We start from the raw sequence: 15,321 nt of genomic DNA, 5'->3' as shown, positions 1-15,321 counted from the left end.
GCGTTGCGGAGTCTATTGAGTCTAATGCCACTCACAGCGACATCCTGGCGACTATCTTGCACTCATCAACGACAGCTGAGAATTCTGGCTTAGAATCCGGACTGAAAATTTGGACATTGCATCCCTTGTCTTAGAGTTATAATGGCTAAGGATCGCTTGTTGGTTTGCGATATGAAGCTGGAACCCTCCGGTGGAATACATCTTCCTCCCGAAGAGGTCCAGCTTCTTTGCGTCCTTAGCTCGAGGGGTAGGCTCTTGCCTCTCCCTCACGTTAATGGCCGCCACTACCAATGAGTCTGGCAGGACGTGGGTAAACAAAGATTCATAGCAAATTACTTTCTCTCAAATGCCTTAGCTGTGGGAGCCAGAGAGGATGGTGTTTGACAAAGTTTTTTTGTTCTCCTGAATGGTCTTTATTAGGGGAAGGGCAACCCTGGTGGGTCCTGCTGGGGATAAAACATCCACCATTGGATCGGACACCTCGGTGACTTCCTCCATCTGTATCCCGAGGTTGAGCGACCCGCCTCAGAAGTTCAAGGTGGGCTCTGCTTTCAGGAAGAGGAGGGCCCGAGGATGTTCTTGCCACTGCCTCATCTGGAGACGATGATGAGGAGTCCTGAACATGGGAGAGGCCCTCCTGTCCACCCGGCTGCTCAAAACACTGTGGCTCCAAGTCAGTGTCCGCCTCGGTGCCAGCGCCAGTACTAGTCGCGGCGGCGGTCACGGTACTGTCCGTGGTACTGAGTGTAGCTGTGGTGCCAGGTACAGTGCAGGCTCTGCTGTCAGTGCCAGGCGCAGTACCAATTGTGGTGCTGGTGGTGGTAGCAGAGGCTGATGCCTGGGAGAAATCCCTGGCCCTAGATTTAGTCCTTCTCTCAGATGCGACCGAAAAGGTGCGTACCGAGGCGGACCCCTGGGAGGGGTGGTAAGTCCATGGGGTCCAGAAGGGCCACTGAGTCAGCATCTGAGCCGGTACTTGCCATTGTGTTAGCCACGGTACTGGGGGGAATGTCTGGGTCATCCCCGCTGTCTGCGAGTGCCGGCAGCTACAGTGCCGACCTCTCCGGGACACATATGAGTAAGTGTCTGATTCGGACTCTGCATGCAGGGACCATGGCAACACTATGCCCGTCGGTGCCAGGGCAATGTGGATCATTGCTGAGTCATAGCCTGCTTGCCTCTGGACTGTGCCAGTGGCCTCTGAGTCTTTTGGGGCCTTGGAACCAGTGCAGTGGCACCGTGGTCGGGGGAGTGTGGACCTGTCAGTGTTCCAGGGCGTGGAAGGGAGGTCCAAACCCTCCACCTGGGTCTTCTCCGGTGGCATCGGACTCAACAATCCCTCCCATGGGCCCAGAGTCAACGGTGCTGGCTGTTGAGCTGGAGGGGAGGTGCGGTCTTGCACCGGTCTCTGTCCCGTGGGTGGTTCACGTTCCTGTGCGTGGGACTTGAATGCAAAGAAAACGCTTCAAAACATTTATTTGGTGTCACTATCTTCTAATCTTGGTGGGATAAATCCAGCATGAATTATTGTGCATTTGTTATTAGGATAGAATTTAATAAGATAAGGGAGTAATATTTGTATGGTAGACTACAAGCATATTACTGGTTCAATGAAGACTTTAAAATATTGTTTTTCGCACCAAAGTAAAACCCTGAGAAATTCAAATACTCGAACAAGTCACTTATGGTGCAGTTATACGCTAAACAAACTAAACCAAAAATAGAACGGTGGGGGTCCATATTCATCCATTTAGAGTAAGTTTGCTCAGGTTGTCTGGAGAAAGGTGGCTTATCTAGCTGTCAGCCCTGCAAACTCCACTTGGGCTCTGAGACTGAAGCTGGGATTTTGCTTGTATTTCATTACCAGTAATAAGTAATCTACAAAGAGAATGTAGTTTACAATTCTGCTGAGGTATAAGCAAGCTTCCTCTACCATAGATATACAGTACTGGCTCTGAAGAACTAACATGAGAAGAGTGGAAATGGTAAAAAATATTTTAGTCAATAGTCAGCAGCTATAATCCTGACTCTGGAAGACAGTATTCACAGGCAAAACAACAACCAGGCATGTCTTTGGACCAGATAAAGGACAAATGCTGTTACCTGGTGTATTTATTTAAGCCTGTCTTTTTGGGAGGACATGTCCATAGGCTCCCAGATAAACAACCAGTGGAGCCATTGGACAATTGAGATGCTAAAGGAGCACTCAAGGACAAGAAGGCCATTGCGGAGAAACTAAATTAATTATTTGCATCGGTCTTCACAGCTGAGGATGTAAGGGATATTGCCAAACCTGAACCATTCTTTTTAGGTGACAAATCTGAAGAACTGTCCCAGATTGAGGTGTCATTAGAAGAGGTTTTGGAACAAATTGATAAACTAAAAGTAATAAATCACCAGGACCAGATGGTATTCATCCAAGAGTTCTGAAGGAACTCAAATGTGAAATTGCAGAACTACTAACTGAAGTCTGTAACCTATCATTTAAATCAGCTTCTGTACTAAATGACTGGAGGATAGCTAATGTGACTCCAATTTTTAAAAAGGGCTCCAGAGGTGATCCCGGCAATTACGGGCCGGTAACAAAATTGCATTTCTCAACATTGAATTTCATCTGCAAAGTGATGCACATTGGAAAACATAATCCCAACTACACATATAAAATGATGGGGTCTAAATTAGCTGTTACCACTCAAGAAAGAGATCTTTGAGTCATTGTGGATAGTTCTCTGAAAACATCCACTCAAAAAAGCAGTCAAAAAGCAAACAGAATGTTCGGAATCATTAAGAAAGGGGATAGATAAAAAGACAAATATCATATTGCCTCTATATAAATCCATGGTACGCCCACATCTTGAATACTGCGTGCAGATGTGGTTACCCTGTCTCAAAAAGGATATACTGGAATTGGAAAAGCTTCAGTAAAGGGCAACACAAATAATTAGGTTTATGGAATGGCATCGGTATGAGGAGAGATTAATAAGGTTGGGACTTTTCAGTTTGGAAAAGAGATAACTAAGGGAGGATGAGATAGAGGTCTATAAAATCATGACTGGTGTGGAGAAAGTAAATAAGGAAGTGTTATTTACTCCTTCTCATAACATAAGAGCCAAGGGTCACCAAATGAAATTAGTAGGCAGCAGGTTTAAAACAAACAAAAGGAGGTATTTCTTCACACAACGCACAGTCAACCTGTGGAACTCTTTGCTAGAGGATGTTGTGAAGGCCAAGACTATAATAGGGTTCAAAAAAGAACTAGATAAATTTATGGAGTATAGGTCCATCAATGGTAATTAGCCAGGATGGGCAGGGATGGTGTCCCTAGCCTCTGTTTGCCAAAAGCTGGGAATGGGTGACAGGGAATGGATCACTTGATGATTACCTGTTCTATTCATTCTCTCTGGGGCACCTGGCATTGGCCACTGTCAGAAGACAGGATACTGGGCTAGATGGACCTTTGGTCTGACCCAGTATGTTCTTATGTTAATTCAAGAACTCTTCAGAGGTGTATGCTTCAATATAATTGTTAAAGAAGTCTTTACAAAATTATGAATAAGACAGGGCTGGGACTACAGCATGGTTGCCCAGACAGCCTACATTTCCCAGCCTGCTTTGCTCGCCTGCTTCCAAGAGAGAGAAACTGGCTAGAATCACCAGGGGCTACCATGATTTTCCTAACACTGAAGATGAAGGGAGGTTCTAGTCCACCCCGTTCATGGAACTCCAACCATGGAACCAACTGCATGTGCTCCTTCATGATCTCAGGGAGGCACTCTGAAATTCATTTCTGTCCCCGGAGAAAGATCACTAACCATTACACCTGCAAACCTAAGATAAGGCAGTACAGCCAAGGAGAGATCTCATTCGTTTTAAGGCCTAGAGACCATTACAAGGGTACTTTCAGAGAAGCAGAATTACAAGGTACTTTAATTAAATTTCCCTTCTCTAAAGATTCTGAGTTGTCCATGAACTGTGCTTGGTGCAAATCAGAAAGGGGCGTGTTAAGAACCTTAAGCTACCATAGTACCTTCAGGGTATTCTGAGCTGACCCAGTCTCTGGTGTAAAGTAGGGTAGCCTTATTGCTACCAGCTATCCACGGACCTCAAAGGGCCATTGAAGCAACAGGGAATCACCAAAAGGTTTGTTATTAACTGTAATGGAGGGATAAAGCACCTCCCAAAATCAAAATCCTTAATTGCGACCAGCTCAAATAAGGGACAATGCAAAAGAAATCTTTTTTTAGCAGTGAAAGAATTTGAGTTCATGTCTTGGAAACAGTTTCTGCAGGACTGACAGACCAAAGCAACAGTTGCTTTGTACATGTATAGAGGAGAGACTATGTGTCTGGCTTTCATATGTCTGGAAAAGAAACATTCCTGGGAAAGGCAGACGTGGCCCTTCCTCAGATCAAATGGGCTCTGACATAGGTATCTATGCTTTAAGCCAGCTAGGTCATAGCAATGCAAAATGCATGAGACAACCTTCTAAGATCTGGTCCTCTTAGTGACAAGAAGGAAACCGGATCAAATGAAAGAAGTAGTCACGTGGCCTGTGAAACATTGCAGCCAGGACCGGTAAACCCACCAAGCACGTTCATTCCAGCACGGAGTGCTAGGATGCAGTACCAGAGACTTGGCTGGTTTCCCCTAAACCCTGGCTATCTCCACTACCAAACTCTTGGGTGATGGTGGGAGAGGTAGCCAGAGGAAGAAGGTGTTACTAACTTTGTGGTTCTTTGAGATGAGAGTCCCTAGGCATGTTCCATTGTAGGGGTATCTGCATCCCTGCACTTCTGATCGGAGATTTTAGGTAGCAGTCTCCATTTGGCTCACACTTGCGCTCTCCGTCTTGTGCCTTGTCTTGAGGCTATCTAGTACTGTGCAGGCAAACTGCCCTCAGTTCCTTCTCTCCCCACAGAGCCCTTTATTGAGAACTCCAAAGTAGAGGGGAGAAGGGAGGGTCGTGGAGCACGCATGGGGACACACATCTCGAAGAACCACAGTTACTGTACAAGGTGAGTAACCCATTCTTTCTTCTTTGAGTAGTGTCATTATGGGTGCTCCACTGTGGGTGACTCTACAGCCGTATCCCTGATGGAGTGGTGGGGCTTCAGAGTCGAGTCTATTACTGATGCTAATAATGTGGAGGCAAACATGGCATCACATGCTGAGTCATGGGTAACATTCATAACATTCTGAAAATGTATGAGCGGATGCCCAAGTTGCTGCTCTGCTTATTTCTGTAATGGGAACATTTTCGATGAAGGCTACAGAAGTGGAAACGGATCTCATGGAATGAGTTTGGATTCCAAATGGAGGTTGCAGATTGCGGGCATGACAGCAATAGTTAATGCAGTTCGATATTCATCTGGAGTCTCTGATCTGATATTGCAGATCCCTTTAATCTGTCTGCAATTGAGAGGAATAGATTAGGAGATTTCCTAAAGTCTTTTGTTCTATCTAAATAGAATGCCACAAAGCTTTCCTGACATCAAGTGTATGCAATATTGCTTCTCTGTTGTTAGGGTCAGGCTTTTGGAAGAAGGTGGGAAGGTGAATGAACTGTTTTATATGGAAGGACGAGGCTACTTTGGAGAGGAACTTTGGGTGTGGTCTCAGTGTGACCTTTGCCTTAAAGAAAATTGTGAAGGGAGGGTGTACCATTAGAGCCCCTATTTCCTCGATCCTCTGAGCTGCCATGATGGACACTAGGAATGCTGTTTTCATAGACAGATGCATAAGTTAGTATGTGGCTAGGAGTTCAAAAGGGGGTTTTGTTAGGCCCCTGAAGACCAGATTAATGTCCCATGCTGGTAAAGGACATCTGATTTGTTGGAAGAGGTTACACATACCCTTGAGGAATCTCTTTGCTGTTGAATGAGCGAATACTGAATATCCGCCTATCTTCTGACAAAAACCTGTTATGGCTGCAAGAAGCCGGAGGCAATTTTGCACTGTCACGGTGGGATAAACCTTCAGATCTAAAGCAATGGCCAGCATTGTCTAGAATGGTGTCCCTAGCCTCTGTTTGCCAGAAGCTGGGAATGAGCGACAGGGGATGGATCACTTGATGATTACCTGTTCTGTTCATTCCCGCTGGGGCACCTGGCACTGGCCACTGTTGGAAGACAGGATACTGGGCTAGATGGACCTTTGGTCTGACCCAGTAGGGTCATTCTTATGTTCTTATGTACCTGGGGAAGGAAGGCTTTGCTTTTGGAGAGTCCAAGACTGCTCCTATGAACTCTATTTTTGTACAGGAGATAGGACTGACTTCTATGTGTTGATGCCAAGCGTGTCAAAGGTGGATTGGATCACAATCATGCTGGACAGCACCTGAGCGTTGGACCACCCTCTCACCAACCAGTCATCCAGATAGGGAACCACTTGAATTCCTGATTTTCTGAGGAAAGGAGCCACTGCTACCATACACTTTTGTATTGCCATATGGAAATGCGCATCTTTTAAGTTGAGTGCAGAATTCCAGTCTCCAGGTACCAAGGGAGGGGATAATGGAAGCCAGCATGGCTGTGCAAAACTTTATCCTTTTTAAATGTTTGTTGAGGTGTCACAGGTCTAGTATGGGTCTGAGGCCTCAATTTGCTTTTGGGATCAGGAAATAGAGGGAATAAGACCCCTTCCCTCTGTGCAACTGCGGATCCTCCTCTATGGCTCTCAACTGTAGGAGACACTGCACCTCCCAAAGGAGAGCTTCCTCATGAGAGTGGTCCCCGAAGATGTATAGGGAAGGTAGTGGGAAGGGGGGATAGAAGTGAACTAAAGGGTTTATCCCAATTCCACTGTGCTTCAGACCCACTGGTCTGTGGTGAGTAGGGTGACCAGATGAGATGAAGAAAATATCAGCAAGCCTCTGAGTGCAACCCCCCCCTTATACATTAAAAACACTTTTTTTATAAATTTAACATCATTATAAATGTCGGAGGCAAAGCTGGGTTTGGGTGGAGGCTGACAGCTCGTGACCCCCCCATGTAATAACCTTGCGACCCCCCGAGGGGTCCTGACCCCCAGTTTGAGAACCCCTGTCCTAGTGGCAAGGTGTGAAAGCAAAATAGCAGTGTGGCTGCTGAGGACAAAACTGCTTTTTCTTTGGGGCGAGATGCTATTCGAGGAAGGACTGCTAGGCAGAGATGGCGTTCACCTTTCGAGGAGGGAAAAGACCCTATTTGGACACAGACCGGCTAACCTAGTGAGGAGGGCTTTAAACTAGGTTCGACGGGGACAGGTGAGCAAAGCCCACAGGTAAGTGGGGAACATGGAGACCTGGGAGATGGGTCGGAAACGAGAGGGAGTGTGGGCTATATTGGCAGAGAGAAAGGAGGGTCAGGACAAAACTGGGAGGAAAGATCAAACCAGTATCTTAGATGCCTATATACAAATGCGAGAAGTATGGGTTATTACCCATAGCAGGAAGAACTGGAAGTGCTAATAAATAAATACAACTATGACATTGTTGGCATCACTGAAACTTGGTGGGATAATACACATGATTGGAACGTTGGTGTGGATGGGTACAGTTTGCTCAGGAAGGATAGACGGGGGAAAAGGGAGGAGGTGTTGCCTTATATATTAAAAATGTACACACTTGAACTGAGGTAGAGATGGACATAGGAGATGGAAGTGTTGAGAGTCTCTGGGTTAGGCTAAAAGGGGTAAAAAACAAGTGTGATGTCATGCTAGGAGTCTACTACAGGCCACCTAACCAGGTGGAAGAGGCGGATGAGGCTTTTTTTAAACAACTAACAAAATCATCCAAAGCCCTAGATTTGGTGGTGATGGGGGACTTCAACTATATGTTGGGAAAATAACACGGCGGGGCACAGACTATCCAACAAATTCTTGGACTGCATTGCAGACAACTTTTTATTTCAGAAGGTTGAAAAACTACTAGGGAGGAAGCTGTTCTAGACTTGACTTTAACAAATAGGGAGGAACTCGTTGAGAATTTGAAAGTAGAAGGCAGCTTGGGTGAAAGTGATCATGAAATCAGAGTTTGAAATTCTAAGGAAGGGTAGAAGGGAGAACAGCAGAATAGAGACAATGGATTTCAGGAAGGCGGATTTTGGTAAGCTCAGAGAGCTGATAGGTAAGGTCCCATGGGAATCAAGACTGACGGGAAAAACAACTGAGGAGAGTTGGCAGTTTTTCAAAGGGACACTATTAAGGGCCCAAAAGCAAGCTATTCCGCTGGTTAGGAAAGATAGAAAATGTGGCAAAAGACCACCTTGGCTTAACCACGAGATCTTGCATGATCTAAAAAATAAAAAGGAGTCATATAAAAAATGGAAACTTGGACAGATTACAAAGGATGAATATAGGCAAACAACACAGGAATGCAGGGGCAAGATTAGAAAGGCAAAGACACAAAATGAGCTCAAACTAGCTACGGGAACAAAGGGAAACAATACATTAGAAGCAAGAGGAAGACCAAAGACAGGGTAGGCCAACTACTTAGTGAAGAGGGAGAAACAGTAACAGGAAACTTGGAAATGGCAGAGATGCTTAATGACTTCTTTGTTTCTGTCTTCACCGAGAAGTCTGAAGGAATGCCTAACATAGTGAATGCTAATGGCAAGGGGGTAGGTTTAGCAGATAAAATAAAAAAAGAACAAGTTAAAAATCACTTAGAAAAGTTAGATGCCTGCAAGTCACCAGGGCGTGATGAAATGCATCCTAGAATACTCAAGGAGCTAATAGAGGAGGTATCTGAGCCTCTAGCTATTATCTTTGGAAAATCATGGGAGACGAGAGAGATTCCAGAAGACTGGAAAAGGGCAAATATAGTGCCCATCTATAAAAAGGGAAATAAAAACAACCCAGGAAACTACAGACCAGTTAGTTTAACTTCTGTGCCAGGGAAGATAATGGAGCAAGTAATTAAGGAAATCATCTGCAAACACCTGGAAGGTGGTAAGGTGATAGGGAACAGCCAGCATGGATTTGTAAAGAACAAATCATGTCAAACCAATCTGATAGCTTTCTTCGACAGGATAACGAGTCTTGTGGATAAGGGAGAAGCTGTGGATGTGGTATACCTAGACTTTAGTAAGGCATTTGATACGGTCTCGCATGATATTCTTATCGATAAACTAGGCAAATACAATTTAGATGGTGGGTGCATAACTGGCTGGATAACTGTACTCAGAGAGTTGTTATTAATGGTTCCCAATCCTGCTGGAAAGGCATAACGAGTGGGGTTCCGCAGGGGTCTGTTTTGAGACTGGCTCTGTTCAAGATCTTCATTAATGACTTAGATATTGGCATAGAAAATACGCTTATTAAGTTTGTGGATGATACCAAACTGGGAGTGATTGCAACTGCTTTGGAGGACAGGGTCTTAATCCAAAATGAGCTGGACAAATTGGAGAAATGGTCTGAGGTAAACAGGATGAAGTTTAACAAAGACAAATGCAAAGTGCTCCACTTAGGAAGAAAAAATCAGTTTCACACATACAGAATGGCAAGAGACTGTCTAGGAAGGAATACGGCAGAAAGGGATCTAGGGGTTATAGTGGACCACAAGCTAAATATGAATCAACAGTGTGATGCTGTTGCAAAAAAAGCAAACATGATTCTGGGATGTATTAACAGGTGTGTTGTGAGCAAGACACGAGAAGTCATTCTTCCGCTCTACTCTGCTCTGGTTAGGCCTCAGCTGGAGTATTGTGTCCAGTTCTGGGCACCACATTTCAAGAAAGATGTGGAGAAATTGGAAAGGGTCCAGAGAAGAGCAACAAGAATGATTAAAGGTCTTGAGAACATGACCTATGAAGAAAGGCTGAAGGAATTGGGTTTGTTTAGTTTGGAAAAGAGAAGACTGAGAGGGGACATGATAGCAGTTTTCAGGTATCTAAAAGGGTGTCATAAGGAGGAGGGAGAAAACTTGTTCACCTTAGCCTGTAAGGATAGAACAAGAAGCAATGGGCTTAAACTGCAGCAAGGGAGGTCTAGGTTGGACATTAGGAAAAAGTTCCTAACTGTCAGGGTGGTTAAACACTGGAATAAATTGCCTAGGGAGGTTGTGGAATCTCCATCTCTGGAGATATTTAAGAGTAGGTTAGATAAATGTCTATCAGGGATGGTCTAGACAGTATTTGGTCCTGCCATGCGGGCAGGGGACTGGACTCTATGACCTCTCGAGGTCCCTTCCAGTCCTAGAATCTATGCCCAAAGATCTGAGTGTTGACCTGGAGTCTTTCAGAATACGTGGCTTGTCATGTAGTCTGCTTGGAGAAAAACGGATGACCCTTCAAAGGGAAAGTCTGTGGGACCTCTTGAGGGAGACCTAATGACTGGAGTCATGAACATCTGTGCATTGAAATGGCCAATGCCATGCCCTAGCAGCAGAGTCAGCAGCATCCAACCCCACCTGAAATGAGGTTCTAGCCAATAACTTTCCCTCATCTAGCAACCAAGAAATTCTTGTCTTGCATCCTTTGGCAATGTGTCTATAAATTTTAATATACTGTCCCAGAAGTTAAAGTCATAGTGCCCCAGCAATGCCAGCTGGTTAGTGATCTTGAACTGCAGGCCAGCTTTCTGCCAAACAGGTTGAGTGTTTTAGCATACTTTGATTTCGGGGTAGACACCTATTTCCCCGTCATCTTTCTTACTGGGGGCTACGACCACCAGAGACCTCACCGGGGATGGGTACACTTCACTAATACTTTACTAGCACTAAATTATCTTTAAAGAATAATAACCATTAAGTACAAGGTCTGAATTAATCAGCAGGCTTTCTATCAGATGCTGAAATGCTGCTTAAAACAACTGCAGTTGGCTCTTCGCCTGGCAAAAGCACGTACAATGACTTAGCGAAGGGACCAGAACAAGGGACATTTAAAATGTGTAACCACTAAGAAGAAAAAAAAACTTCACAATACTCCAGTGGGAGAAAAAAAGCCATACCACTTAGCTGAATGTAGTGAGTACTCCTTAGCAGCCTTATTGCTGATCCAAACATTGCACAACTGTCTCTCCACGTGCTTGCAATAGAACATGTGTCTGAAAAGCATCTGGTATCTGGTTAAAGCTTTCCTGGAAATAGAACACAGGAAGAACAAAGATAATAAAGATTAAACCCCATTCTAATTAGCAGACAAGATAAGGTTGCTCTATATACCACACATAAGACAAAACCACCAAAGCAAGAAAATAAAAAGCTACGGCGTCTAACATGACATACATTTTACTCCTCCACCCAGAGATGCACTACTCATCACTAAAGCAACCACAATCATAATTGCCCAAGTAGTGATGCCAGCCTTCCAGCACCCCCTCCTCAAACTCTCCAACACCATGAACAGCCAGTCAGACAGCCCCCCCCCCTCACCTGACTGTTCTGCACAGTTCTGAAAAAGAAACACACTCATGTCTGTCTGGGGAAGGAGTGCTGGAAGGCTGGCAGATGCCAAAGCATGCAGCAGTGCACCAACTACACTAAAAACTAGTGTTAATGCTTCTACTTTTCACCAAGATTTTTAAGAGAAAAAGGAGAAAGACATGGCCAAGGATCAGGCTCTGGACACAGTGACAGTTTCCTCTACTTGCTGTCAATGCACTAAAAGGGGGAACAGAGGTGGGTGGGGCTGGCACTTCTGTTAATATCTTTGGACACCAAACGTTCAGTGTCACAAAAAGGCCCTTGTGCCCCACCCAACAGATGCAGCTTTCTGCAAAGTTCTAAAGCTCTGCAGCAGAGACCTGCATCCCAAAAGCAGAAACATGAGGGGACCATCTCACAGAACATTTGCTTTTTAAGTATAGCCCTCGTAACAGAACAGACTTTAGTCTAGAGCCTCTCCAACGATAAAAGAAAAGGGTCAGACACCTGGAGGCTATGATACTTTTGCTGACAGTACTTCTCCCAAGTACTCAACTCAATGAAGTTGTTAGCCAGTATCTAGCTCTCACTTAAGCCTAAACCCCAGGGTATGGACCACACTCACCTTTAGAGAGCAGAAATATTTTCTTATAAGCATGACTTTTTTTTTTTTTTTTTTTTTAAAGTCTCACAAGCCTGTTGATTTTTAAAAGGTGAGGCCCAGATTAAAGAATATACCATTTTGGTCATTTATTAACAGCTAATTGTGGGATCCCAGGTGAACTCATTTTGTTCCTTCCTGTTGAAAGAGCAACCTCCTGTCTGTTTGTGTGTCACAAGCAGGACTGCCAATGTAACACTGACAGACCCCAGTTGTCAGGATCGAACCTGGGACCTCTGGAGCTAAATACATGAGCTCTACTGCATGAGCTAAAATCCATATGGCCCTTAGCTAAAGCTGTAGAGCAGACTCAATCTCTCTTTTAGTGGTCTTGGTGCCACTAGCTGGGACAGAGCACCACACCCAGGAGGTGTGGGGGTTACACCAGCACTTGCTAATGAAGGCAGGAGATTGTGCCGCAGCTTAAGTGGAATTTTCAAACTATCGTAAAAGACGGTTACTCACCTTTGTAACTGTTGTTCTTTGAGATGTGTTGCGCTGCGTGCACGATCTTCGGAAGATTTTTACTCTAGCAACACTGAGTGGGTTGGCTGAGGTGCCCCTGGAGTCGCACCCTTATGGAGCCGGATATATGCCCCTGCCAACCCAGCGCCCCCTCAGTTCCTTCTTGCTGGCTACTCCAACAGAGGGGAAGGAGGGCGGGTTTGGAATGGATATGAGCAACACATCTCGAAGAACAACAGTTACAAAGGTGAGTAACTGTCTTTTCTTCTTCGAGTGCTTGCTCATATCGATTCCAATTAGATGACTCCCAAGCCTTTCCTAGGCAGTGGGGTCGGAGTGAGATGTCGCAGAGTGAAGGACCGCTGAACAAAATGCGGCATCACCCCTGGACTGCTGCACTATCGCATAGTGGGAAGCAAAGTATGACCAAGCTGCTGCCCTACAGATCTGCTGTATGGGTACATGAGCCAGGAAAGCGGAGGACGAAACTTGAGCCCAAGTGGAATGGGCGGTAAGATGCGTAGTTGGGACACCAGCCAAGTCATAGCATGCATAGATGCATGATGTAATCCAGGACGAGATGCGCTGGGTGGAAACCGGAAGGCCCTTCATCCAGTCTGCCACAGCTACGAACAGCTGGGTCATTCTCCTAAAAGGGAGTGCAGCTGTTGTTCTCGTCGAGAAGCGTGAGGCTTCGGATAGAAGACTGGAAGGAAGACTGCCTTCCATGTCTTGGTTGACATGGAAGGCAGACACCACCTTAGGAAGGAAGGCGGGGTATGGTCGTAGCTGTACCTTGTCCTTATGGAACACTGTATACATTGGGTCCGACGTGAGGGCTCGAAGCTCCGACACACGTCTCGCCGAAGTGATGGCGACGAGGAAAGCTGTACAGCAGCGAGCAAGTGGCCATCGGCTTGAACGAGTCGCCATGAGTCTGGATAGGACCAGGCTGAGGTCCCACGTAGGTGCCGGATGCCGAATTTGTGGGTACAGACATTCCAATCCCTTGAGGAACCTGCTGATCACGGGATTGGAGAAAACCGAGCGCCCATTTTCGCCTGGCTGGAAGGCCGAAATCGCTGCTAGGTGTACTCTGATGGATGAAACTGCCAGGCCTTGCTGTTTCAAGGACAAGAGATAGCTTAAGATAGTAGGTACTGGTACCTCCAGAGGGGCAGTATTGCTCAGGGCACATCAGCGGGAGAAACGCTTCCACTTGGCCAAATACGTGGACTTAGTAGAGGGCTTTCTGCTACCCAAAAGTACGTGCTGCAACGAGCGGGAGCAACGTAGCTCAGATTGAGTCATGCAGCATCCATGCTGTGAGATGGAGGGATTGCGGGTCCGGATGACATAGTCGGCCGTGTTCCTGAGTGATCAGGTCCGGCCACAACGGGAGTGGAAGTGGGGTGGTCACCAACAGATCGAGGAGAGTGGTATACCAATGTTGCCTGGGCCACGCCAAGGCGATCAAGATTAAGCGGGCCATGTCTCTGCGCAACTTGAGAAGGATTTTGTGGACTAACGGGAATGGAGGAAAGGTGTAGAACAGGTGGTCTTTCCATGGTATCAGGAAGGCCTCCGATAGGGAGCCCGGGGAGTGCCCCTGGAGAGAGCAGAACACCTGGCACTTCCAATTCTCGCGAGAGGCAAAAAGGTCTATTTGGGAAAACCCCCACTTCCGGAAAACAGAATGGATAACGTCCAGGCGAAACGACCACTCATGAGCCAGAAAGGATCTGCTGAGGCGATCTGCCAAGGTGTTTTGGATTCCTGGGAGAAACGACACCACCAGGTCAATCGAGTGGGCTATGCAGAATTCCCACAGGAAAATGGCTTCCCGACAGAGGGGGGGACGATCGCGCTCCCCTTTGTTTGTTGATGTAAAACATGGCCGTTGTGTTGTCTGTGAAAACTGCGACACAATGACCCTGAAGGTGTTTGCGGAACACCTGACACGCCAGGAGTACTGCTCTCAGTTCCTGTACACTGATGTGCAGGGATATCTCTTGTATGGACCAAAGGCCCTGTGTGCGAAGGTCCGCAAGGTAAGCGCCCCAGCCCAGAGATGATGCGTCTGGGGTTACGACCAGGGAGGACTGTGGGGCATAGAATGGCATCCCCCCGCATACGGAGTTGGGGTTCAGCCACCAGACCAGGGAGGTTAAGATTTCCGTCAGTACTGTGAGCAGGCATGCCCGGGCGAGATTTGAATCCAGGACTGCTCCGATGAAGTCTATTCTTTGGGTCGGCTCCAAAGTGAACTTTTCGACATTGAGCAGCAGGCCCAGCTGTCTGAACAAGCTCATGGTGAACTGAACATGAGATTGCACCTGGAGCTTGGAGCGACCCTGAATGAGCCAGTTGTCGAGGTACGGAAACACTTGGATCCGATGTCGATGGAGTGAGGCAGGTACGAGGGCCGTACACTTTGTAAAGACCTTTGGTGCAGTGGATAGGCCGAAGGGAAGGACAGTAAATTGGAAGTGCTGTTGGTTGACCACAAAGCGAAGGAAGCGCCTGTACAGCGGGTAAATCGCTATGTGGAAGTACGCATCCTTCATGTCAAGAGCGGAGTACCAGGCTCCAGGGAAGGAATAATGGTCCACAGGGAAACCATGCGGAACTTCAACTTTACTATATATTTGTTGAGTCCACGCAGGTCCAGAATGGGCCGCAGCCCCCACTTCGCCTTGGGGATTAGGAAGTAGCAGGAGTAAAACCTACTGCCCCGCAGTTCCTTTGGAACCTCCTCTATAGCTCCGATAGTTAGGAGCATTTGGACCTCCTGTAGGAGGAGTTGCTCGTGAGAAGGGTCCCTGAAGAGGGATGGGGAGGGAGGGTGGGAAGG

At 46.4% G+C, this 15,321-nt stretch overlaps 1 protein-coding gene across 4 annotated transcripts in view; it reads right to left on the bottom strand.

Annotated features, from left to right (window-relative positions):
- TUBGCP2 (tubulin gamma complex associated protein 2) overlaps positions 1 to 15,321 on the bottom strand; it is a 90,862-nt gene that overhangs the window by 19,448 nt on the left and 56,093 nt on the right. For all 4 annotated transcript variants that reach the window (XM_034775463.1, XM_034775461.1, XM_034775462.1 and 1 more), the window contains exon 13: positions 10,927 to 11,055. In XM_034775463.1, coding sequence (XP_034631354.1) covers positions 10,927 to 11,055 — 129 coding nt within the window. The remainder of the gene's footprint in view (positions 1 to 10,926; positions 11,056 to 15,321) is intronic.

The sequence above is a fragment of the Trachemys scripta genome, chromosome 7 (assembly GCF_013100865.1).
Source record: "Trachemys scripta elegans isolate TJP31775 chromosome 7, CAS_Tse_1.0, whole genome shotgun sequence".
Lineage (NCBI taxonomy): Eukaryota > Metazoa > Chordata > Testudines > Emydidae > Trachemys > Trachemys scripta.
Note: the sequence above shows the minus strand (reverse complement) of the source record. Positions and strands in the feature narration are given on the sequence as shown.